General features: G+C 38.0%; 1 protein-coding gene across 1 annotated transcript; it reads left to right on the top strand.

Moving 5' to 3' along the window:
• The first annotated feature begins 483 nt into the window (after positions 1–483).
• LOC128240476 (uncharacterized) lies at positions 484–27,536 on the top strand. The gene is made up of 5 exons (XM_052957120.1): positions 484–572; positions 778–816; positions 3,690–3,851; positions 26,074–26,238; positions 27,334–27,536. The coding sequence occupies exons 1-5, from the start codon at positions 551–553 to the stop codon at positions 27,534–27,536; spliced, it is 591 nt and encodes a 196-aa protein (XP_052813080.1). The 5' UTR covers positions 484–550.
• The last annotated feature ends 294 nt before the right edge of the window (positions 27,537–27,830 follow it).

Raw genomic sequence — 27,830 nt, forward strand, 5'->3', positions numbered from 1 at the left:
GTTGCAACGGATTTATAAATTATGCTGGCTAAATATTGAACCTCAAAACTAAATAAATAAACATTTTTGGTTTCGGTGCTTCAAACGCCGTTAGCTCTATGGAAGACCCTTAAGCAGAGAATTACACCTCCTATCTTAAATACAGAAAATTAAATATTTAGCCTAATATGCGTCAGTCAAATCATGTAGTAATCAGTGGCGTAGCTCGAGCCAGTTTGATGTGCAGGCATAAAAGTAGGGGGTCCGATAATTTTGAAAGTGTAGCTTGCAAATGGAGCGTTTTGGCATGTATCAAGAGGGAAAATAGGCTTAACAATTGAACACAAATAGACTTTCGAGAAGTCTATCCGAATCATTTGAACAGAGTTTACATATTTAGAAAATGCCAAATTGATATGCTGGCCTGGGCCTTATAGACTAGCGGAATATACGCCGCTGGTAGTATTATTTTCGTACAGAGAGATAACGATTATAACCTAATGTCCTTATATCTATCTAAATACGAACATTTATAATAAAATAACTAGTGCATATTTAGAGTAGTGGCACAATGTCGGTAACTTATGGCAGCAGTATGTACCATTTATGTCTATTGTTTGTATTTGTTTTTAAGTATTTTCCGTTTTAAATTTGATGATTTAAGAATATTGAACTATGTGAAAGGAAAATCGTATTCTGTATATATAGTCAAAACAAAAACATAAGAAAATGCACATAAAGATTATCCAGTATTTATCCCACCAACATATGTTTCGTTGGATTTCTTTCAATTTTCAGTCCTCTGTTGCCTGTTGTCATTGAGCGTCGTATCGCACGGTAAGCTGTCTTACTTAGAGTATCAATGGTAAACAGTTTTGAACTTCAGGGACAAGCGTCGCCCTTAACCGACTTACAGACAAAATACGGGCGAACCACATGTTGTAAGACGTTTTAAGCCAACGCTGACACCGATGACCTGGCGTGAGACGTTATTTTAATCTATATGTTTTAAATAAAGCCCTGACTTTTAAAAAGTCTGAATAAAAACGCATACTAAATTGGCAGTAAAATAACACACAAATTAATCAAAACAACACACTTACCTAACCCGCCTGTCAAATTACAAAATACAAAACCTTTCAGTACTGTCGTTATTCTGCTACGAACAACCAATTTACATGCTATGATTACACTAATATTTACAATGAAAACTATCGATTTTTGTAATAGCATGACAAAATGTGTTATGTTATCTCGAAAGAATACAGTGTGTCCTTGTTTTATATATAATATTGATATTTGAACACAATAACTCATTTTCATTAAGCCGGATTTATTAGTTCGCAAGAAACTGCATGGCTCATGGCATATGACCGGTTTACGATTGATTAAGCCGCGATTGTATCAATTAAATTGGTTCTATAATTGTATCATGGTTTTAAACATTTCAAACAGTTCAATCTTCGTGATAAATGTATGTACTTTTGATAATATTTTTAAAACTTAAATATCTTAAGATTTATGTCAAAATTAAGAATGTGTATTTGTTAAAGACCTTTGAAGAACATAGACGAATTCAAACGAACAGCTCTTAATGATGTCATTCAAATCAAGATTTCCAAAGTAATATGGTTAAGGTGTAAGAAAAACTTCCAAACAATGACCGTAATTAAAGAATTGCAATTACTTCACCTAATTGCACTTGAAATTTACATATAACAAATGAGAACTATAGTTGACTAAGATTATAGAACAAATCGATCCCAAGCCTTTAAGACAAAAGGTTCGAAGCATCATGGTAATATATATATTCAAAACAAACTCTGTCAATCAAATCTAAACAATGAAGAAATAGTATGCCTTTAGTGTTCACGAATTTAATGCCTAAAAGGATATTAGGATATAAAATGCCATTGAATTGTATTTCGTCGGAAAAGAAGTTGTAAACTGCATTTAAAAAATACGTCGTTGAAATTGTGTCCCATCCCTGTGCGGGCTAACTTTTAATTCTGTAGTGATAGCAGACTGAAATTTCAAAACAGTTAAACATGACAAAATGGTATTTCACAGTTTGAAACAATGAATTTTTAACTTACTGATAATTCTCTATAAATAACCGGCAACCACTTAATAATTTTTCATATTCTGAGACTTGATTGTAGCGATAATGATTCCAATAAAATATATTAATTAAACTCCATGGGGTTTGGATAAAGGTTTTTGTTTAATCCACTTACACTTCTTAAAACAGAATAGAAGAGAACACTTAGTTCTTTATTACCGTTATCTATGCAGATTGGTTTTCGAATAAAAAACACGTTCAATCATATCAAACCAGAAGACTTTTGGTGATAGTAGGGATTGAACATTGGCCTAAAATCATAATCAATCACCGGAAATAAAATTTGTCAAGCCATTTAGAATTTTACTAAATTATAGTATCAGTGTTAACAAGTGTTTAAAATGAAGAGGTATTAAATAATAACACTTTGCATTTATGAATAAATGAAAATATAAATAGGTGTACTTTAATAAGCTCACGTGTTGCATCGGCGTTTTTTTGGGTTTGAAATAAATAAACACTACATATTAACATATTTTTAAAACACTATTCATTTCACTGCCTTTTGAATATTAGCACGCACATTTCAAGTGAAAATAAAAATGTGTCAGTTTCACTGTTTCATCATCTTTAAAATGACCCTTGTATTTGATATAGAAATCCAATGAATACATAAGTGAACACATTTCACTTCTGTTGTATCATTTATATATCAATCATATTTCTTGGATAAATTATCTTTAACGAGTTTTCTAAAATGGATAAAAACGAGCCTCTTTGGTCGTATTGAATGAGAACGAATGTTATCTTATATTGGTATCATACATATTTCCTTTTCTTCATACTTCAGTTTACACTTTACTTCATTTTAATATCTGAACTTATATCAGCATTTCAACAAACATATATATTTGGCCGATAGTGTGCACAAATATTATGGCCGTTTTATTTAGCAAGCATGTTTGTCAAATATCAGAATATATAATGATTATATAAATGCGAGTATACCAGTTTCATTCAAAATATAGTAAATATTTATGAATCATACTCCTTGACGATATGACAAAGCAAGTTGAGAAAAAACATTCTTGCAAACAAATTACTGATAATATGTTGAAAGCAATATTCAAATCGAAGGGCCAGAGTAAACACCAGAAATAAAAATTCGCCCATACAATAGAATGTAAAGATGCTCTGGAAAACTGTACCAATTTCAATTTTAACATTTCATATCAAAGGATCACTATACCACCTAATTTCCTATCTCAAATAGTTATACTCTTTTACCAAAAACATGTAATGCTGTCATTATAACACAAAACAAGCGCAATATATACAATATTGAAAATAAAATAAAACAGGTGTATCCCGACTACTGTAGATGCTAAAACTAAATCAATTTTCTGATTCAACATCATGATCTAAACCATTGATCCTTTCTAATGGATAACGCTACTTTGTTCAACCATCTAGTGGTCATCTCCGGTCAAACTGACCGTGTCGTAAAGTCAATACTTTCCAGCTAAACGAAACGCTGAAAAGTAATAATTCATACCACATCGCAACACAATTGTACAATGTTAAACGCTATTCATTTATGACGTTACATCAAAAGATATTACAAACCTTATATACATATTTGTTTCAGCCTTCCTTTTAGATCCAAAAGACTTTCCCGATTGCTCACCAGACGAAGTTCGAGAACATTGCAATGACAGAGCTGTGAAATGTACAACAATCGGACACAACCACCCTAGATACTTTTGTATCGAATGCCAACCTGGCTTTCATGGACATAAATGTGAAGAAGGTTTGTTATAGAATTCGGATCAAATGTTCTGCTACTACCAGTATTTGTCCTCATCGACGCCTCTGCGTCATTGCCAAGCATATTCCAAATGTGTCAGTAAATTAATAAATTTGTAAATGTTAAGTAATGCATCATCATCATCATCATCATCATCATCATCATCATCATCATCATCATCATCATCATCATCATCATCATCATCATCATCATCATCATCATCATCATCATCATCATCATTGTCGTCGTCGTCGTCGTCGTCATTATCATCATCAACATCATCATCATCATCATCATCTTCATCATCATCACTTCCGCCAAAACCACAAACTTAACCACAAACATAAAAATAAGCAGCAGCAGTAGCAGCATTACATCAAAGCGGACATATGTAGTGAACTGAAATTGATTATTCATATTTCATTTTTCATTGTGAGCATATACTTAGCGAGTTACGACAATCAGCGCACGATGTATTGAAATTATACGTCAGCGCTTTAGAGTGAAACGGCATCTAGCACTCGATCTATTGAGATTAAACGTAATCGCTTTAGAGAGTAACGACACCTAGCACTCGATTTATTGAGATTAAACGTAATCGCTTTAGAGAGTAACGACACCTTGCACTCGATGTATTGAGATTAAACGTAATCGCTTAAGAGAGTAACGACACCTTGCACACGATGTATTGAGATTAAACGTAATCGCTTAAGAGAGTAACGACACCTTGCACACGATGTATTGAGATTAAACGTAATCGCTTAAGAGAGTAACGACACCTTGCACACGATGTATTGAGATTAAACGAAATCGCTTAAGAGAGTAACGACACCTTGCACTCGATGTATTGAGATTAAACGTAATCGCTTAAGAGAATAACGACACCTCGCACTCGATGTATTGAGATTAAACGTAATCGCTTAAGAGAGTAACGACACCTCGCACTCGAAGTATTGAGATTAAACGTAATCGCTTAAGAGAGTAACGACACCTAGCACTCGAAGTATTGAGATTAAACGTAATCGCTTAAGAGAATAACAACACCTCGCACTCGATGTATTGAGATGAAACGTAATCGCTTAAGAGAGTAACGACACCTTGCACTCGATGTATTGAGATCAAACGTAATCGCTTAAGAGAGTAACGAAACCTAGCACTCGATGTATTGAGATTAAACGTAATAGCTTAAGAGAGTAACGACACCTCGCACTCGAAGTATTGAGATTAAACGTAATCGCTTAAGAGAGAAACGACACCTTGCACTCGATGTTTTGAGATTAAACGTAATCGCTTAAGAGAGTAACGACACCTTGCAGTCGATGTATTGAGATTAAACGTAATCGCTTTAGAGAGTAACGACACCTTGCACTCGATGTATTGAGATTAAACGTAATCGCTTAAGAGAGTAACGACACCTTGCACTCGATGTATTGAGATTAAACGTCAACGCTTAAGAGAGTAACGACACCTAGCACTCGATGTATTGAGATTAAACGTAATCGCTTAAGAGAGTAACGACACCTTGCAACCGATGTATTGAGATTAAACGTAATCGCTTAAGAGAGTAACGAAACCTAGCACTCGATGTATTGAGATTAAACGAAATCGCTTAAGAGAGTAACGACACCTTGCAACCGATGTATTGAGATTAAACGTAATCGCTTAAGAGAGTAACTACACCTTGCATACGATGTATTGAGATTAAACGTAATCGCTTAAGAGAGTAACGACACCTTGCACTCGATGTATTGAGATTAAACGTAATCGCTTAAGAGAGTAACGACACCTTGCACTCGATGTATTGAGATCAAACGTAATCGCTTAAGAGAGTAACGAAACCTAGCACTCGATGTATTGAGATTAAACGTAATCGCTTAAGAGAGTAACGACACCTCGCACTCGATATATTGAGATTAATAATAATCGCTTAAGAGAGTTACGACACCTAGCAGTCGAAGTATTGAGATTAAACGTAATCGCTTAAGAGAGTAACGACACCTTGCACTCGAAGTATTGAGATTAAACGTTATCGCTTAAGAGAGTAACGAAATCTAGCACTCGATCTATTGAGATTAAACGTAATCGCTTAAGAGAGTAACGACACCTTGCACTCGATGTATTGAGATTAAACGTAATCGCTTAAGAGGGTAACGACTCCTTGCACTCGATGTATTGAGATGAAACGTAATCGCTTAAGAGAGTAACGACAACTTGCACTCGATGTTTTGAGATTAAAAGTAATCGCTTAAGAGAGTAACGACACCTTGCATTCGATGTTTTGAGATTAAAAGTAATTGCTTTAGAGAGTAACGACACCTAGCACTCGATGCATTGAGATAAAACGTCAGCGCTTTAGAGAGAAACGACACCTAGCATTCGATGTATTGAGATTAAATTTCAGCGCTGTAGAGAGTAACGAAACCTAGAACTTCATGTATTCAGGTTATACGTCAACGCTTTAGAGAGTAACGACACCTAGCACTTGATGCATTGAGATTAAACTTCAGCGCATTAGAGAGTAACGCCACCTAGCACTCGAAGTATTGTGATTAAATGTAATTGCTTTAGAGAGTAACGACACCTAGCACTCGATGCATTGAGATGAAACGTCAGCGCTTTAGAGAGAAACGACACCTTGCATTCGATGTATTGAAATTAAACGTTATCGCTTAAGACAGTAACGACACCTAGCACTCGATGTATTGAGATTAAACGTAATCGCTTAAGAGAGTAACGACACCTAGCATTCGATGCATTGAGATTAAACGTAATCGCTTAAGAGAGTAACGACACCTTGCACTCGATGCATTGAGATTAAACGTAATCGCTTTAGAGAGTAACGACACCTAGAACTCGATGTATTGAGATTAAACGTAATCGCTTAAGAGAGTAACGACACCTCGCACTCGATATATTGAGATTAATAATAATCGCTTAAGAGAGTAACGACACCTCGCACTAAAAGTATTGAGATTAAACGTAATCGCTTAAGAGAGTAAAGACACCTCGCATTCGAAGTATTGAGATTAAACGTAATCGCTTAAGAGAGTAACGACACCTCGCACTCGATGTATTGAGATTAAACGTAATCGCTTAAGAGAGTAACGACACCTTGCACTCGATGTATTGAGATTAAACGTAATCGCTTAAGAGGGTAACGACACCTTGCACTCGATGTATTGAGATTAAACGTAATCGCTTTAGAGAGTAACGACACCTCGCACTCGAAGTATTGCAATTAAACGTTATCGCTTAAGAGAGTAACGAAACCTAGCACTCGATGGATTGAGATTAAACGTAATCGCTTAAGAGAGTAACGAAACCTAGCACTCGATGTATTGAGATTAAACGTAATCGCTTAAGAGAGTAACGAAACCTAGCACTCGATGTATTGAGATTAAACGTAATCGCTTTAGTGAGTAACGAAACCTAGCACTCGATGTATTGAGATTAAACGTAATCGCTTAAGAGAGTAACGACACCTAGCATTTGATGCATTGAGATTTAACTTCAGCGCATTAGAGAGTAACGCCACCTAGCACTCGAAGTATTGTGATTAAATGTAATCGCTTAAGAGAGTAACGAAACCTAGCACTCGATGCATTGAGATTAAACGTAATCGCTTTTGAGAGTTACGACACCTAGCACTCGATCTATTGAGATAAAATTTCAGCGCTGTAGAGAGTAACGACACCTAGAACTTCATATATTCAGGTTATACGTGAACACTTTAGAGAGTAACGACACCTAGCACTTGATGCATTGAGATTAAACTTCAACGCATTAGAGAGTAACGCCACCTAGCACTCAAAGTATTGTGATTAAATGAAATTGCTTTAGAGAGTAACGACACCTAGCACTCGATGCATTGAGATGAAACGTCAGCGCTTTAGAGAGAAACGACACCTAGCATTCGATGTAATGATATAAAACGTTATCGCTTAAGAGAGTAACGAAACCTAGCACTCGATGTATTGAGATTAAACGTAATCGCTTAAGAGAGTAACGACAACTTGCACTCGATGTTTTGAGATTAAAAGTAATCGCTTAAGAGAGTAACGACACCTTGCATTCGATGTTTTGAGATTAAAAGTAATTGCTTTAGAGAGTAACGACACCTAGCACTCGATGCATTGAGATAAAACGTCAGCGCTTTAGAGAGTAACGGAACCTAGCATTCGATGTATTGAGATTAAATTTCAGCGCTGTAGAGAGTAACGAAACCTAGAACTTCATGTATTCAGGTTATACGTCAACGCTTTAGAGAGTAACGACACCTAGCACTTGATGCATTGAGATTAAACTTCAGCGCATTAGAGAGTAACGCCACCTAGCACTCGAAGTATTGTGATTAAATGTAATTGCTTTAGAGAGTAACGACACCTAGCACTCGATGCATTGAGATGAAACGTCAGCGCTTTAGAGAGAAACGACACCTTGCATTCGATGTATTGAAATTAAACGTTATCGCTTAAGACAGTAACGACACCTAGCACTCGATGTATTGAGATTAAACGTAATCGCTTAAGAGAGTAACGACACCTAGCATTCGATGCATTGAGATTAAACGTAATCGCTTAAGAGAGTAACGACACCTTGCATTCGATGCATTGAGATGAAACGTAATCGCTTTAGAGAGTAACGACACCTAGAACTCGATGTATTGAGATTAAACGTAATCGCTTAAGAGAGTAACGACACCTCGCACTCGATATATTGAGATTAATAATAATCGCTTAAGAGAGTAACGACACCTCGCACTAAAAGTATTGAGATTAAACGTAATCGCTTAAGAGAGTAAAGACACCTCGCATTCGAAGTATTGAGATTAAACGTAATCGCTTAAGAGAGTAACGACACCTCGCACTCGATGTATTGAGATTAAACGTAATCGCTTAAGAGAGTAACGACACCTTGCACTCGATGTATTGAGATTAAACGTAATCGCTTAAGAGGGTAACGACACCTTGCACTCGATGTATTGAGATTAAACGTAATCGCTTTAGAGAGTAACGACACCTCGCACTCGAAGTATTGCAATTAAACGTTATCGCTTAAGAGAGTAACGAAACCTAGCACTCGATGGATTGAGATTAAACGTAATCGCTTAAGAGAGTAACGAAACCTAGCACTCGATGTATTGAGATTAAACGTAATCGCTTAAGAGAGTAACGAAACCTAGCACTCGATGTATTGAGATTAAACGTAATCGCTTTAGAGAGTAACGAAACCTAGCACTCGATGTATTGAGATTAAACGTAATCGCTTAAGAGAGTAACGACACCTAGCATTTGATGCATTGAGATTTAACTTCAGCGCATTAGAGAGTAACGCCACCTAGCACTCGAAGTATTGTGATTAAATGTAATCGCTTAAGAGAGTAACGAAACCTAGCACTCGATGCATTGAGATTAAACGTAATCGCTTTTGAGAGTTACGACACCTAGCACTCGATCTATTGAGATAAAATTTCAGCGCTGTAGAGAGTAACGACACCTAGAACTTCATATATTCAGGTTATACGTGAACACTTTAGAGAGTAACGACACCTAGCACTTGATGCATTGAGATTAAACTTCAACGCATTAGAGAGTAACGCCACCTAGCACTCAAAGTATTGTGATTAAATGAAATTGCTTTAGAGAGTAACGACACCTAGCACTCGATGCATTGAGATGAAACGTCAGCGCTTTAGAGAGAAACGACACCTAGCATTCGATGTAATGATATAAAACGTTATCGCTTAAGAGAGTAACGACACCTAGCACTCGATGTATTGAGATTAAACGAAATCGCTTTAGAGAGTAACGACACCTAGCACTCGATGTATTGAGATTAAACGTAATCGCTTAAGAGAGTAACGACACCTTGCACTCGAAGTATTGAGATTAAACGTAATCGCTTAAGAGAATAACGAAACCTATCACTCGATGTATTGAGATTAAACGTAATCGCTTAAGAGAGTAACGACACCAAGCACTCGAAGTATTGAGATTAAACGTAATCGCTTAAGAGAGTAACGACACCTTGCACTCGAAATATTGAGATTAAACGTTATCGCTTAAGAGAGTAACGACACCTTGCACTCGATGTATTGAGATATAACGTAATCGCTTAACAGGGTAACGACTCCTTGCACTCGATGTATTGAAATTAAACGTAATCGCTTAAGAGAGTAACGACACCTTGCACTCGATGTTTTGAGATTAAACGTAATCGTTAAGGCAGTAACGACACCTTGCACTCGATGTATTGAGATTAAACGTAATCGCTTTAGAGAGTAACGACACCTTGCACTCGATGTATTGAGATTAAACGTAATCGCTTAAGAGAGTAACGACACCTTGCAACCGATGTATTGAGATTAAACGTAATCGTTTAAGAAAGTAACGACACCTTGCACTCGAAGTATTGAGATTAAACGTAATCGCTTAAGAGAGTAACGACACCTTGTACACGATCTATTGAGATTAAACGTAATCGCTTAAGAGAGTAACGACACCTCGCACTCGAAGTATTGAGATTAAACGTAATCGCTTAAGAGAGTAACGAGACCTAGCACTAGATGTATTGAGATTAAACGTATTCGCTAAAGAGAGTAACGACACCTAGCACTCGATGTATTGAGATTAAACGTAATCGCTTAAGAGGGTAACGACTCCTTGCACTCGATGTATTGAGATTAAACGTAATCGCTTAAGAGAGTAACGACACCTTGCACTCGATGTTTTGAGATTAAAAGTTATCGATTAAGAGAGTAATGACACCTTGCACTCGATGTATTGAGATTAAACGTAATCGCTTAAGAGATTAACGACACCTTGCACTCGATGTATTGAGATTAAACGTAATCGCTTAAGAGAGTAACGACACCTCGCACTCGATGTATTGAGATTAAACGTAATCGCTTAAGAGAGTAACGACACCTTGCACTCGATATATTGAGATTAAACGTAATCGCTTAAGAGAGTAACGACACCTTGCACTCGATGTATTGAGATTAAACGAAATCGCTTAAGAGAGTAACGACACCTTGCACTCGAAGTATTGAGATTAAACGTAATCGCTTAAGAGAATAACGAGACCTTGCACTCGAAGTATTGAGATTAAACGTAATCGCTTAAGAGAGTAACGACACCTTGCACTCGATGTATTGAGATTAAACGAAATCGCTTAAGAGAGTAACGACACCTTGCACTCGAAGTTTTGAGATTAAAAATAATCGCTTAAGAGAGTAACGACACCTTGCACTCGATGTATTGAGATTAAACGGAATCGCTTAAGAGATTAACGACACCTTGCACTCGATATATTGAGATTAAACGTAATCGCTTAAGAGAGTAACGACACCTTGCACTCGATGTATTGAGATTAAACGTAATCGCTTAAGAGATTAACGACACCTTGCACTCTATGTATTGAGATTAAACGTAATCGCTTAAGAGAATAACGAGACCTTGCATTCGATATATTCAGATTAAACGTTATCGCTTAAGAGAGTAACGACACCTTGCATACGATGTATTGAGATTAAACGTAATCGCTTAAGAGAGTAACGACACCTCGCACTCGATGTATTGAGATTAAACGTAATCGCTTAAGAGAGTAACGAAACCTAGCACTCGATGTATTGAGATTAAACGTAATCGCTTAAGAGAGTAACGACACCTAGCACTCGATGTATTGAGATTAAACGTAATCGCTTAAGAGAGTAACGATACCTAGCACTCGAAGTATTGTGATTAAACGTAATCTCTTAAGAGTGTAACGACACCTTGCACTCGAAATATTGAGATTAAAAGTTATCGCTTAAGAGAGTAACGACACCTTGCACTCGATGTATTGAGATTAAACGTAATCGCTTAAGAGGGTATGGACTCCTTCCACTCGATGTATTGAGATTAAACGTAATCGCTTAAGAGAGTAACGACACCTTGCACTCGATGTTTTCAGATTAAAAGTAATCGCTTAAGAGAGTAACGACACCTAGCAACGGATGTATTGAGATTAAACGTAATCGCTTAAGAGAGTAACGAAACCTAGCACTCGATGAATTGAGATTAAACGTAATCGCTTAAGAGAGTAACGACACCTTGCAACCGATGTATTGAGATTAAACGTAATCGTTTAAGAGAGTAACGACACCTAGCACTCGATGTATTGAGATTAAACGTAATCGCTTAAGAGAGTAACGATACCTAGCAGTCGAAGTATTGTGATTAAATGTAATCTCTTAAGAGAGTAACGACACCTTGCACTCGAAATATTGAGATTAAAAGTTATCGCTAAAGAGAGTAACGACACCTTGCACTCGATGTATTGAGATTAAACGTAATCTCTTAAGAGGGTATGGACTCCTTCCACTCGATGTATTGAGATTAAACGTAATCGTTTAAGAGAGTAACGACACCTTGCACTCGATGTTTTGAGATTAAAAGTAATCGCTTAAGAGAGTAACGACACCTAGCAACCGATGTATTGAGATTAAACGTAATCGCTTAAGAGAGTAACGAAACCTAGCACTCGATGAATTGAGATTAAACGTAATCGCTTAAGAGAGTAACGACACCTTGCACTCGATGTATTGAGATTAAACGTAATCGCTTAAGAGAGTAACGACAGCTAGCACTCGAAGTATTGTGATTAAACGTAATCTCTTAAGAGAGTAACGACACCTTGCACTCGAAATATTGAGATTAAAAGTCATCGCTTAAGAGAGTAACGACACCTTGCACTCGATGTATTGAGATTAAACGTAATCGATTAAGAGAGTAACGACACCTTGCACTCGAAATATTGAGATTAAAAGTTATCGCTTAAGAGAGTAACGACACCTCGCACTCGAAATATTGAGATTAAACGTAATCGCTTAAGAGAGTAACGTCACCTCGCACTCGATGTATTGAGATTAAAAGTAATCGATTAAGAGAGTAACGACACCTTGCACTCGATGTATTGAGATTAAACGTAATCGATTAAGAGAGTAACGACACCTTGCACTCGAAATATTGAGATTAAAAGTTATCGCTTAAGAGAGTAACGACACCTTGCACTCGATGTATTGAGATTTAACGTAATCGCTTAAGCGGGTAACGACTCCTTCCACTCGATATATTGAGATTAAAAGTTATCGCTTAAGAGAGTAACGACACCTTTCACTCGAAATATTGAGATTAAAAGTAATCGATTAAGAGAGTAACGACACCTTGCACTCGATGTATTGAGATTAAACGTAATCGATTAAGAGAGTAACGACACCTTGCACTCGAAATATTGAGATTAAAAGTTATCGCTTAAGAGAGTAACGACACCTTGCACTCGATGTATTGAGATTAAACGTTATCGCTTAAGCGGGTAACGACTCCTTCCACTCGATGTTTTGAGTTTAAACGTAATCGCTTAAGAGAGTAACGACACCTTGCGCTCGATGTATTGAGATTAAACGTAATCGCTTAAGAGAGTAACGACACCTTGCACTCGATGTTTTGAGATTAAACGTAATCGCTTAAGAGGGTAACGACACCTTGCACTCGATGTATTGAGATTATACGTAATCGCTTAAGAGAGTAACGAAACCTAGCACTCGATGTATTGAGATTAAACGTAATCGCTTAAGAGAATAACGAGACCTTGCATTCGATATATTGAGATTAAACGTTATCGCTTAAGAGAGTAACGACACCTTGCATACGATGTATTGAGATTAAACGTAATCGCTTAAGAGAGTAACGACACCTCGCACTCGATGTATTGAGATTAAACGTAATCGCTTAAGAGAGTAACGAAACCTAGCACTCGATGTATTGAGATTAAACGTAATCGCTTAAGAGAGAAACGACACCTAGCACTCGATGTATTGAGATTAAACGTAATCGCTTAAGAGAGTAACGATACCTAGCACTCGAAGTATTGTGATTAAATGTAATCTCTTAAGAGAGTAACGACACCTTGCACTCGAAATATTGAGATTAAAAGTTATCACTTAAGAGAGTAACGACACCTTGCACTCGATGTATTGAGATTAAACGTAATCGCTTAAGAGGGTAACGACTCCTTCCACTCGATGTATTGAGATAAAACGTAATCGCTTAAGAGATTAACGACACCTTGCACTCGATGTTTTGAGATTAAAAGTAATCGCTTAAGAGAGTAACGACACCTTGCACTCGATGTATTGAGATTAAACGTAATCGCTTAAGAGAGTAACGACACCTAGCACTCGATGTATTGAGATTAAACGTAATCGCTTAAGAGTGTAACGACACCTAGCACTCGATGTATTGAGATTAAACGTAATCGCTTAAGAGAGTAACGACACCTAGCACTCGAAGTATTGTGATTAAAAGTAATCTCTTAAGAGAGTAACGACACCTTGCACTCGAAATATTGAGATTAAAAGTCATCGCTTAAGAGAGTAACGACACCTTGCACTCGATGTATTGAGATTAAACGTAATCGCTTAAAAGGGTAACGACTCCTTCCACTCGATGTATTGAGATTAAACGTAATCGCTTAAGAGAGTAACGACACCTTGCACTCGATGTATTGAGATTAAACGTAATCGCTTAAGAGAGTAACGACACCTTGCACTCGATGTTTTGATATCAAACGTAATCGCTTAAGAGGGTAACGACACCTTGCACTCGATGTATTGAGATTATACGTAATCGCTTAAGAGAGTAACGACACCTTGCACTCGATGTTTTGAGATTAAAAGTAATCGCTTAAGAGAGTAACGACACCTAGCACTCGATGTATTGAGATTAAACGTCATCGCTTAAGAGCGTAACGACACCTTGCACTCGATGTATTGAGATTAAACGTAATCGCTTAAGACTTAAGAGAGTAACGACACCTTGCACTCGATGTATTGAGATTAAACGTAATCGCTTAAGAGAGTAACGACACCTAGCACTCGATGTATTGAGATTAAACGTAATCGCTTAAGAGGGTATCGACACCTTGAACTCGATGTATTGAGATTAAACGTTATCGCTTAAGAAAGTAACGACACCTAGCACTCGATGTTTTGAGATTAAACGTAATCGCTTTAGAGAGTAACGACACCTAGCATTGGATGTATTGAGATTAAACGTAATCGCTTAAGAGAGTAACGACACCTAGCATTTGATGCATTGGGATTTAACTTCAGCGCATTGGAGAGTAACGCCACCTAGCACTCGAAGTATTGTGATTAAATGTAATCGCTTTAGAGAGTAATGAAACCTAGCACTCGATGCATTGAGATTAAAGGTAATCGCTTTAGAGAGTTACGACACCTAGCACTCGATGTATTGGGATAAAATTTCAGCGCTGTAGAGAGTAACGACACCTAGAACTTCATGTATTCAGGTTATACGTCAACGCTTTAGAGAGAAACGACACCTAGCACTTGATGCATTGGGATTAAACTTCAGCGCATTAGAGAGTAACGTCACCTAGCCCTCAAAGTATTGTGATTAAATGTAATTGCTTTAGAGAGTAACGACACCTAGCACTCGATGCATTGAGATGAAACGTCAGCGCTTTAGAGAGAAACGACACCTAGCATTCGATGTAATGAGATTAAACGTAATCGCTTTAGAGAGTAACGACACCTTGCACTCCATGTATTGAGATTAAACGTAATCGCTTAAGAGAGTAACGACACCTTGCACACGATGTATTGAGATTAAACGTAATCGCTTAAGAAAGTAACGACACCTCGCACTCGATGTATTGAGATTAAACGTAATCGCTTAAGAGAGTAACGACACCTCGCACTCGAAGTATTGATATTAAACGTAATCGCTTAAGAGAGTAACGACACCTCGCACTCGAAATATTGAGATTAAACGTAATCGCTTAAGAGAGTAACGACACCTCGCACTCGAAGTATTGAGATTAAACGTAATCGCTTAAGAGAGTAACGACACCTCGCACTCGAAGTATTGAGATTAAACGTAATCGCTTAAGAGAGTAACGACACCTCGCACTCGAAGTATTGAGATTAAACGTAATCGCTTAAGAGAGTAACGACACCTCGCACTCGAAGTATTGAGATTAAACGTAATCGCTTAAGAGAGTAACGACACCTCGCACTCGAAGTATTGAGATTAAACGTAATCGCTTAAGAGAGTAACGACACCTCGCACTCGAAGTATTGAGATTAAACTTAATCGCTTTAGAGAGTAACGACACCTCGCACTCGATGTATTGAGATTAAACGTAATCGCTTTAGAGAGTAACGACACCTCGCACTCGAAGTATTGAGATAAAACGTAATCGCTTTAGAGAGTAACGACACCTCGCACTCGATGTATTGAGATTAAACGTAATCGCTTAATAGAGTAACGACACCTCGCACTCGAAGTATTGAGATTAAACGTAATCGCTTAAGAGAGTAACGACACCTCGCACTCGAAGTATTGAGATTAAACGTAATCGCTTAAGAGAGTAACGACACCTCGCACTCGAAGTATTGAGATTAAACGTAATCGCTTAAGAGAGTAACGACACCTCGCACTCGAAGTATTGAGATTAAACGTAATCGCTTAAGAGAGTAACGACAACTAGCACTCGATGTATTGAGATTAAACGTAATCGCTTAAGAGAGTAACGATACCTAGCACTCGAAGTATTGTGACTAAACGTAATCTCTTAAGAGAGTAACGACACCTTGCACTCGAAATATTGAGATTAAAAGTTATCGCTTAAGAGAGTAACGACACCTTGCACTCGATGTATTGAGATTAAACGTAATCGCTTAAGAGGGTAACGACTCCTTGCACTCGATGTATTGAGATTAAAGGTAATTGCTTAAGAGATTAACGACACCTTGCACTCGATGTTTTGAGATTAAAAGTAATCGCTTAAGAGAGTAACGACACCTTGCACTCGATGTATTGAGATTAAAAGTAATCGCTTAAGAGAGTAACGACACCTAGCACTCGATGTATTGAGATTAAACGTAATCGCTTAAGAGAGTAACGACACCTAGCACTCGATGTTTTGAGATCAAACGTAATCGCTTAAGAGGGTAACGACACCTTGCACTCGATGTATTGAGATTATACGTAATCGCTTAAGAGAGTAACGACACCTTGCACTCGATGTTTTGAGATTAAAGGTAATCGCTTAAGATAGTAACGACACCTAGCACTCGATGTATTGAGATTAAACGTCATCGCTTAAGAGCGTAACGACACCTTGCACTCGATGTATTGAGATTAAACGTAATCGCTTAAGACTTAAGAGAGTAACGACACCTTGCACTCGATGTTTTGAGATTAAACGTAATCGCTTAAGAGAGTAACGACACCTAGCACTCGATGTATTGAGATAAAACGTAATCGCTTTAGAGAGTAACGACACCTCGCACTCGAAGTATTGAGATAAAACGTAATCGCTTTAGAGAGTAACGACACCTCGCACTCGATGTATTGAGATTAAACGTAATCGCTTAATAGAGTAACGACACCTCGCACTCGAAGTATTGAGATTAAACGTAATCGCTTAAGAGAGTAACGACACCTCGCACTCGAAGTATTGAGATTAAACGTAATCGCTTAAGAGAGTAACGACACCTCGCACTCGAAGTATTGAGATTAAACGTAATCGCTTAAGAGAGTAACGACACCTCGCACTCGAAGTATTGAGATTAAACGTAATCGCTTAAGAGAGTAACGACACCTAGCACTCGATGTATTGAGATTAAACGTAATCGCTTAAGAGAGTAACGATACCTAGCACTCGAAGTATTGTGACTAAACGTAATCTCTTAAGAGAGTAACGACACCTTGCACTCGAAATATTGAGATTAAAAGTTATCGCTTAAGAGAGTAACGACACCTTGCACTCGATGTATTGAGATTAAACGTAATCGCTTAAGAGGGTAACGACTCCTTGCACTCGATGTATTGAGATTAAAGGTAATTGCTTAAGAGATTAACGACACCTTGCACTCGATGTTTTGAGATTAAAAGTAATCGCTTAAGAGAGTAACGACACCTTGCACTCGATGTATTGAGATTAAAAGTAATCGCTTAAGAGAGTAACGACACCTAGCACTCGATGTATTGAGATTAAACATAATCGCTTAAGAGAGTAACGACACCTAGCACTCGATGTTTTGAGATCAAACGTAATCGCTTAAGAGGGTAACGACACCTTGCACTCGATGTATTGAGATTATACGTAATCGCTTAAGAGAGTAACGACACCTTGCACTCGATGTTTTGAGATTAAAAGTAATCGCTTAAGATAGTAACGACACCTAGCACTCGATGTATTGAGATTAAACGTCATCGCTTAAGAGCGTAACGACACCTTGCACTCGATGTATTGAGATTAAACGTAATCGCTTAAGACTTAAGAGAGTAACGACACCTTGCACTCGATGTTTTGAGATTAAACGTAATCGCTTAAGAGAGTAACGACACCTAGCACTCGATGTATTGAGATAAAACGTAATCGCTTTAGAGAGTAACGACACCTCGCACTCGATGTATTGAGATTAAACGTAATCGCTTAATAGAGTAACGACACCTCGCAATCGAAGTATTGAGATTAAACGTAATCGCTTAAGAGAGTAACGACACCTCGCACTCGAAGTATTGAGATTAAACGTAATCGCTTAAGAGAGTAACGACACCTCGCACTCGAAGTATTGAGATTAAACGTAATCGCTTAAGAGAGTAACGACACCTCGCACTCGAAGTATTGAGATTAAACGTAATCGCTTAAGAGAGTAACGACACCTAGCACTCGATGTATTGAGATTAAACGTAATCGCTTAAGAGAGTAACGATACCTAGCACTCGAAGTATTGTGACTAAACGTAATCTCTTAAGAGAGTAACGACACCTTGCACTCGAAATATTGAGATTAAAAGTTATCGCTTAAGAGAGTAACGACACCTTGCACTCGATGTATTGAGATTAAACGTAATCGCTTAAGAGGGTAACGACTCCTTGCACTCGATGTATTGAGATTAAACGTAATCGCTTAAGAGAGTAACGACACCTTGCACTCGATGTTTTGAGATTAAAAGTAATCGCTTAAGAGAGTAACGACACCTTGCACTCGATGTATTGAGATTAAAAGTAATCGCTTAAGAGAGTAACGACACCTAGCACTCGATGTATTGAGATTAAACGTAATCGCTTAAGAGAGTAACGACACCTAGCACTCGATGTTTTGAGATCAAACGTAATCGCTTAAGAGGGTAACGACACCTTGCACTCGATGTATTGAGATTATACGTAATCGCTTAAGAGAGTAACGACACCTTGCACTCGATGTTTTGAGATTAAAAGTAATCGCTTAAGATAGTAACGACACCTAGCACTCGATGTATTGAGATTAAACGTCATCGCTTAAGAGCGTAACGACACCTTGCACTCGATGTATTGAGATTAAACGTAATCGCTTAAGACTTAAGAGAGTAACGACACCTTGCACTCGATGTTTTGAGATTAAACGTAATCGCTTAAGAGAGTAACGACACCTAGCACTCGATGTATTGAGATTAAACGTAATCGCTTAAGAGGGTATCGACACCTTGAACTCGATGTATTGAGATTAAACGTTATCGCTTAAGAGAGTAACGACACCTAGCACTCGATGTTTTGAGATTAAAAGTAATCGCTTAAGAGAGTAACGACACCTAGCATTGGATGTATTGAGATTAAACGTAATCGCTTTAGAGAGTAACGACACCTAGCATTTGATGCATTGAGATTTAACTTCAGCGCATTGGAGAGTAACGCCACCTAGCACTCGAAGTATTGTGATTAAATGTAATCGCTTTAGAGAGTAACGAAACCTAGCACTCGATGCATTGAGATTAAACGTAATCGCTTTAGAGAGTTACGACACCTAGCACTCGATGTATTGAGATAAAATTTCAGCGCTGTAGAGAGTAACGACACCTAGAACTTCATGTATTCAGGCTATACGTCAACGCTTTAGAGAGTAACGACACCTAGCACTTGATGCATTGAGATGAAACGTCAGCGCTTTAGAGAGAAACGACACCTAGCATTCGATGTAATGAGATTAAACGTAATCGCTTTAGAGAGTAACGACACCTTGCACTCGATGTATTGAGATTAAACGTAATCGCTTAAGAGAGTAACGACACCTTGCACACGATGTATTGAGATTAAACGTAATCGCTTAAGAAAGTAACGACACCTCGCACTCGATGTATTGAGATTAAACGTAATCGCTTAAGAGAGTAACGACACCTCGCACTCGAAGTATTGAGATTAAACGTAATCGCTTAAGAGAGTAACGACACCTCGCACTCGAAATATTGAGATTAAACGTAATCGCTTAAGACAGTAACGACACCTCGCACTCGATGTATTGAGATTAAACGTAATCGCTTAAGAGAGTAACGACACCTCGCACTCGAAGTATTGAGATTAAACGTAATCGCTTAAGAGAGTAACGACACCTCGCACTCGAAGTATTGAGATTAAACGTAATCGCTTAAGAGAGTAACGACACCTCGCACTCGAAGTATTGAGATTAAACGTAATAGCTTAAGAGAGTAACGACACCTCGCACTCGAAGTATTGAGATTAAACGTAATCGCTTTAGAGAGTAACGACACCTCGCACTCGATGTATTGAGATTAAACGTAATCGCTTTAGAGAGTAACGACACCTCGCACTCGAAGTATTGAGATTAAACGTAATCGCTTTAGAGAGTAACGACACCTCGCACTCGATGTATTGAGATTAAACGTAATCGCTTAATAGAGTAACGACACCTCGCACTCGATGTATTGAGATTAAACGTAATCGCTTAAGAGAGTAACGACACCTCGCACTCGAAGTATTGAGATTAAACGTAATCGCTTGAGAGAGTAACGACACCTCGCACTCGAAGTATTGAGATTAAACGTAATCGCTTAAGAGAGTAACGACACCTCGCACTCGAAGTATTGAGATTAAACGTAATCGCTTAAGAGAGTAACGACACCTCGCACTCGAAGTATTGAGATTAAACGTAATCGCTTTAGAGAGTAACGACACCTCGCACTCGATGTATTGAGATTAAACGTAATCGCTTTAGAGAGTAACGACACCTCGCACTCGAAGTATTGAGATTAAACGTAATCGCTTTAGAGAGTAACGACACCTCGCACTCGATGTATTGAGATTAAACGTAATCGCTTAAGAGAGTAACGACACCTCGCACTCGAAGTATTGAGATTAAACGTAATCGCTTAAGAGAGTAACGACACCTCGCACTCGAAGTATTGAGATTAAACGTAATCGCTTAAGAGAGTAACGACACCTTGCACTCGAAGTATTGAGATTAAACGTAATCGCTTAAGAGAGTAACGACACCTCGCACTTGAAGTATTGAGATTAAACGTAATCGCTTAAGAGAGTAACGACACCTCGCACTCGAAGTATTGAGATTAAACGTAATCGCTTTAGAGAGTAACGACACCTCGCACTCGATGTATTGAGATTAAACGTAATCGGTTTAGAGAGTAACGACACCTCGCACTCGAAGTATTGAGATTAAACGTAATCGCTTTAGAGAGTAACGACACCTTGCACTCGATGTATTGAGATTAAACGTAGTCGCTTAAGAGAGTAACGACACCTTCCACTCGATGTATTGAGATTAAACGTAATCGCTTAAGAGAATAACGAAACCTTGCACTCGATGTATTGAGATTAAACGTAATCGCTTAAGAGAGTAACGACACCTAGCATTTGATGCATTGAGATTTAACTTCAGCGCATTGGAGAGTAACGCCACCTGGCACTCGAAGTATTGTGATTAAATGTAATTGCTTTAGAGAGTAACGAAACCTAGCACTCGATGCATTGCGATTAAAGGTAATCGCTTTAGAGAGTTACGACACCTAGCACTCGATGTATTGAGATAAAATTTCAGCGCTGTAGAGAGTAACGACACCTAGAACTTCATGTATTCAGGTTATACGTCAACGCTTTAGAGAGTAACGACACCTAGCACTTGATGCATTGGGATTAAACTTCAGCGCATTAGAGAGTAACGTCACCTAGCACTCAAAGTATTGTGATTAAATGAAATTGCTTTAGAGAGTAACGACACCTAGCACTCGATGCATTGAGATGAAACGTGAGCGCTTTAGAGAGAAACGACACCTAGCATTCGATGTAATGAGATTAAACGTAATCGCTTTAGAGAGTAACGACACCTTGCACTCGATGTATTGAGATTAAACGTAATCGCTTAAGAGAGTAACGACACCTTGCACACGATGTATTGAGATTAAACGTAATCGCTTAAGAGAGTAACGACACCTCGCACTCGATGTATTGAGATTAAACGTAATCGCTTAAGAGAGTAACGACACCTCGCACTCGAAGTATTGAGATTAAACGTAATCGCTTAAGAGAGTAACGACACCTCGCACTCGAAATATTGAGATTAAACGTAATCGCTTAAGAGAGTAACGACACCTCGCACTCGATGTATTGAGATTAAACGTAATCGCTTAAGAGAGTAACGACACCTCGCACTCGAAGTATTGAGATTAAACGTAATCGCTTAAGAGAGTAACGACACCTCGCACTCGAAGTATTGAGATTAAACGTAATCGCTTAAGAGAGTAACGACACCTCGCACTCGAAGTATTGAGATTAAACGTAACCGCTTAAGAGAGTAACGACACCTCGCACTCGAAGTATTGAGATTAAACGTAATCGCTTAAGAGAGTAACGACACCTCGCACTCGAAGTATTGAGATTAAACGTAATCGCTTTAGAGAGTAACGACACCTCGCACTCGATGTATTGAGATTAAACGTAATCGGTTTAGAGAGTAACGACACCTCGCACTCGAAGTATTGAGATTAAACGTAATCGCTTTAGAGAGTAACGACACCTCGCACTCGATGTATTGAGATTAAACGTAATCGCTTAATAGAGTAACGACACCTCGCACTCGAAGTATTGAGATTAAACGTAATCGCTTAAGAGAGTAACGACACCTCGCACTCGAAGTATTGAGATTAAACGTAATCGCTTAAGAGAGTAACGACACCTCGCACTCGAAGTATTGAGATTAAACGTAATCGCTTAAGAGAGTAACGACACCTCGCACTCGAAGTATTGAGATTAAACGTAATCGCTTAAGAGAGTAACGACACCTCGCACTCGAAGTATTGAGATTAAACGTAATCGCTTTAGAGAGTAACGACACCTCGCACTCGATGTATTGAGATTAAACGTAATCGCTTTAGAGAGTAACGACACCTCGCACTCGAAGTATTGAGATTAAACGTAATCGCTTAAGAGAGTAACGACACCTCGCACTCGATGTATTGAGATTAAACGTAATCGCTTAAGAGAGTAACGACACCTCGCACTCGAAGTATTGAGATTAAACGTAATCGCTTAAGAGAGTAACGACACCTCGCACTCGAAGTATTGAGATTAAACGTAATCGCTTAAGAGAGTAACGACACCTCGCACTCGAAGTATTGAGATTAAACGTAATCGCTTAAGAGAGTAACGACACCTCGCACTCGAAGTATTGAGATTAAACGTAATCGCTTAAGAGAGTAACGACACCTCGCACTCGAAGTATTGAGATTAAACGTAATCGCTTTAGAGAGTAACGACACCTCGCACTCGATGTATTGAGATTAAACGTAATCGGTTTAGAGAGTAACGACACCTCGCACTCGAAGTATTGAGATTAAACGTAATCGCTTTAGAGAGTAACGACACCTCGCACTCGATGTATTGAGATTAAACGTAATCGCTTAATAGAGTAACGACACCTCGCACTCGAAGTATTGAGATTAAACGTAATCGCTTAAGAGAGTAACGACACCTCGCACTCGAAGTATTGAGATTAAACGTAATCGCTTAAGAGAGTAACGACACCTCGCACTCGAAGTATTGAGATTAAACGTAATCGCTTAAGAGAGTAACGACACCTCGCACTCGAAGTATTGAGATTAAACGTAATCGCTTAAGAGAGTAACGACACCTCGCACTCGAAGTATTGAGATTAAACGTAATCGCTTTAGAGAGTAACGACACCTCGCACTCGATGTATTGAGATTAAACGTAATCGCTTTAGAGAGTAACGACACCTCGCACTCGAAGTATTGAGATTAAACGTAATCGCTTAAGAGAGTAACGACACCTCGCACTCGATGTATTGAGATTAAACGTAATCGCTTAAGAGAGTAACGACACCTCGCACTCGAAGTATTGAGATTAAACGTAATCGCTTAAGAGAGTAACGACACCTCGCACTCGAAGTATTGAGATTAAACGTAATCGCTTAAGAGAGTAACGACACCTCGCACTCGAAGTATTGAGATTAAACGTAATCGCTTAAGAGAGTAACGACACCTCGCACTCGAAGTATTGAGATTAAACGTAATCGCTTAAGAGAGTAACGACACCTCGCACTCGAAGTATTGAGATTAAACGTAATCGCTTTAGAGAGTAACGACACCTCGCACTCGATGTATTGAGATTAAACGTAATCGGTTTAGAGAGTAACGACACCTCGCACTCGAAGTATTGAGATTAAACGTAATCGCTTTAGAGAGTAACGACACCTCGCACTCGATGTATTGAGATTAAACGTAATCGCTTAAGAGAGTAACGACACCTCGCACTCGAAGTATTGAGATTAAACGTAATCGCTTAAGAGAGTAACGACACCTCGCACTCGAAGTATTGAGATTAAACGTAATCGCTTAAGAGAGTAACGACACCTCGCACTCGAAGTATTGAGATTAAACGTAATCGCTTAAGAGAGTAACGACACCTCGCACTCGAAGTATTGAGATTAAACGTAATCGCTTAAGAGAGTAACGCCACCAAGCACTCGATGTATTGTGATTAAACGTCAGCGCTTTAGAGAGTAACGACACCTAGCACTCGATGCATTGATATTAAACATCAGCGCTGTAGAGAGTAACGACACCTAACACCCGATGTATTGAGATTAAACGTATTCGTTTTAGAGAGTAACGACACTAAGCACTCGATGAATTGAGATTAAAAATATTCGCTTTAGAGAGTAACGACACCTAGTCGATTCATTGATATTGACTGTAATCGCTTTAGAGAGTAAAGACACCTAGAACTCGATGTATTGAGATTTAACGTAATCGCTTAGGAGAATCACGACACCTAGCACTCGATGCATTGAGATTTAACTTCAGCGCTAAAGAGAGAAACGACACTTAGTTCTCGATGTATTGATATTACATGTCAGCGCTTTAGAGAGTAACGACACCTAGCACTCGATGTTTTGATATTACAAGTCTGCGCTTTAGAGAGTAATGACACAAAGCACTCGATGTATTGCGGTTATTCGTCAGTGTTTTATAGAGTTGCGACACCTAGCACTCGATGCCTTGCGAATATGCGTCTGCGCTTTAGCGTAACTGTATTATTTTTATGACGAGGTTGGAAGATGACGTTATTGTTTGACTTAGATCAGTTTATCGCTCCGACAATTTGCATTTTTTTTATGCATTCATGCGAATAAGAAATGATCGATAAGCATATAACATATTTTCACATGATATGAATACAACCCATTCTGCCGCGTCTTTGGTGAATTGCATAATCATACTATTTTTTTAATACGGATGAGCTACAACAATGTTCCTGAAACATACAGTCCATGTAATCATTTTGCGTGAAAAAAGCTAAATATTATGTACTTCGTATATTAATTACAGTAGTAGTGTACGCTTAAAACGCATTTTTCGTAGTTGTTGTGGACTTATTTCATGGTGACCCAATGGACGTACAATCCAATTGATCATTTATTAGGCAATGACATCGTGATATTTGATTCAAAAAGTCACTTATATTATAATGAAGTCCTTTTTTATCTTACACAGCAAGAAAAAAACCGCTTTTATGTGACGCAAAATACGGAGACGAGTTAATAGTCTAATAAACAAAGAAAATTTATTGTTCAATACATACGTTTTTTTCTTCTTAAGTATAACGCAAGATGAAGTTTACCGCATTGTTACCGTTCTCAAACTATAGGCAGTTTGTCAAATCAAATTGCATTCTGTAAAAAAAGGTAATACTGATTAGTGTTCTGATCTTTATAATTGTTTTAAGTTATCTGCTCAAAATGGTTTTCATTTAACGTCTTATGGTTTTGCTTCCCTTAAAATCAGAGGAGGTGGGCCAAAAAGAAGATAACAAACACCGATTGATTAATTACACTTTTGCAGGATCACCCCTTACCACAACGTTAGCGCAAACAGTTGCAACACAAGCGGTCCATACAACTGAAAAACATCTGACAACAGTTGCAACACACGCGGTCCAGACAACAAAAGCACCTTTGACAACACAAACATCAACAGTGCCTCCAACAACAACGTCAAGCGACCCTGGTTAAAGATATTTTTGTTTTTATTTATTTTTTGCTTAAATTGACCGTTGCATCTAAAAATGCCCTTAACTGATATTCACAGCATTTTTTTTTCTGGTGCCAAATGGAAGTCTTAAAATATTGCCTATTCCTCAAATTTTATGTTGTTATAAATCGAAGCCTAACAGAGGTAGAGTAATGTAGTTTTCCTTTCAATCATCCTGTCGTCTGAATCAGCCCTTACCCTGTGTCTCTACACAACATTTATATTTGATTTTTTGACGACTGTGAATGTGTTCTGAAATTTTCCTTGTATTATCTGTAGAACGTAAATATCATTTTTATATATCTTCCCGAATCAATTTTATTCAAAATTTTATCAAACCTCACGTTCATGAGTAGAAATAATAGATCATAAACGTTAAAAATCTACGTCTTTTAAAGCAACGTTTTATGTATTGGACACTGGCATCTATTATTAATATTAATGATATAAACAGAATATCCATTTCGTTGTCAATCAATACGAAACGTATTAAACGCGTTAAAAGATAAAATTGTCTGAACTCGAAATTATCAATTTCCAAACAAGCTCACTTAATAATGTTTACATTACTCATGTAATATCCTCTTTATAAATGATATCAACACGTCGTTTCGCATAATACATTATCAAACGCCGTTCATTTTAATAAAGTATGTACCTGGTCGTTGAGTAGAAAGTCTGTTAGTTGATCAGATGTTTAAAAAATTGTTTTCTGCTCAATTGCTAACAATTGATGCTGACTCCGATGTAGCTTTTGTATTATATTTTGCATTATTGATACATTTTGAGGCATTAATGAGACCTGCGCGCGCAAATCGATTTAAAACTTAGATTTGTTTTACTTGGTTTGCAGTGACCACGTCAGGGTAATTACCACATTTGCCTCTGTTAATACTGTGAGAGTTGATCATTCCGTGTCTTAAAGCATAGTCTATCTTGTTTAAAGTTTGATTGGCCTTGATCATTTAGACTTTACAATTTACCTTAATTACATTTCTGGACCCTGAGCTAGTCCAAGTAGGTTCTATTGTTTCATATGTATATGTATCTATGCCCTTATTGTGGTTGCAGTAAACCATGACTGCAACAAGTTCTCAGTGGTCAGCGATTTGTCACATGGCCAGCCTGTTGCCAATGGTCACGCTCCAAATTGTTCGTCTGGATCGTACGCTTCGACGGAAGCGTTTGTTTTAAACAATTGCAACGTAAACACCCCTGACATGTGGCATCAAGGAAAGCAGGTACCCTTTAGAAATACTTCCTTCTGTTTATAGAATAATATCAACAGACAAAAATTGTTGCTTTAATAATTTTTTATTTTAAACATATTGATTAATTATAAATATTATGTGGGTTTGGTCTGGATCAGAGTAACAGGCCACGCAGCACGTCCCTTTTGATTCGGTACGGAAGGTATCCTTGGTATTGTTTGCATATGTTTTAAAAAATGTTTCGTTTTTTTTAATATTGACGAATAAAAGTCCATTTTTGTACAAATATCCAAACTATGTGAGAAACGCTGATTACTATCGTTATGACGTAAAGAAACTTTAGTGAAATGTTGACCT

This window comes from Mya arenaria, chromosome 7, assembly GCF_026914265.1.
Source record: "Mya arenaria isolate MELC-2E11 chromosome 7, ASM2691426v1".
Classification (NCBI taxonomy): domain Eukaryota; kingdom Metazoa; phylum Mollusca; class Bivalvia; order Myida; family Myidae; genus Mya; species Mya arenaria.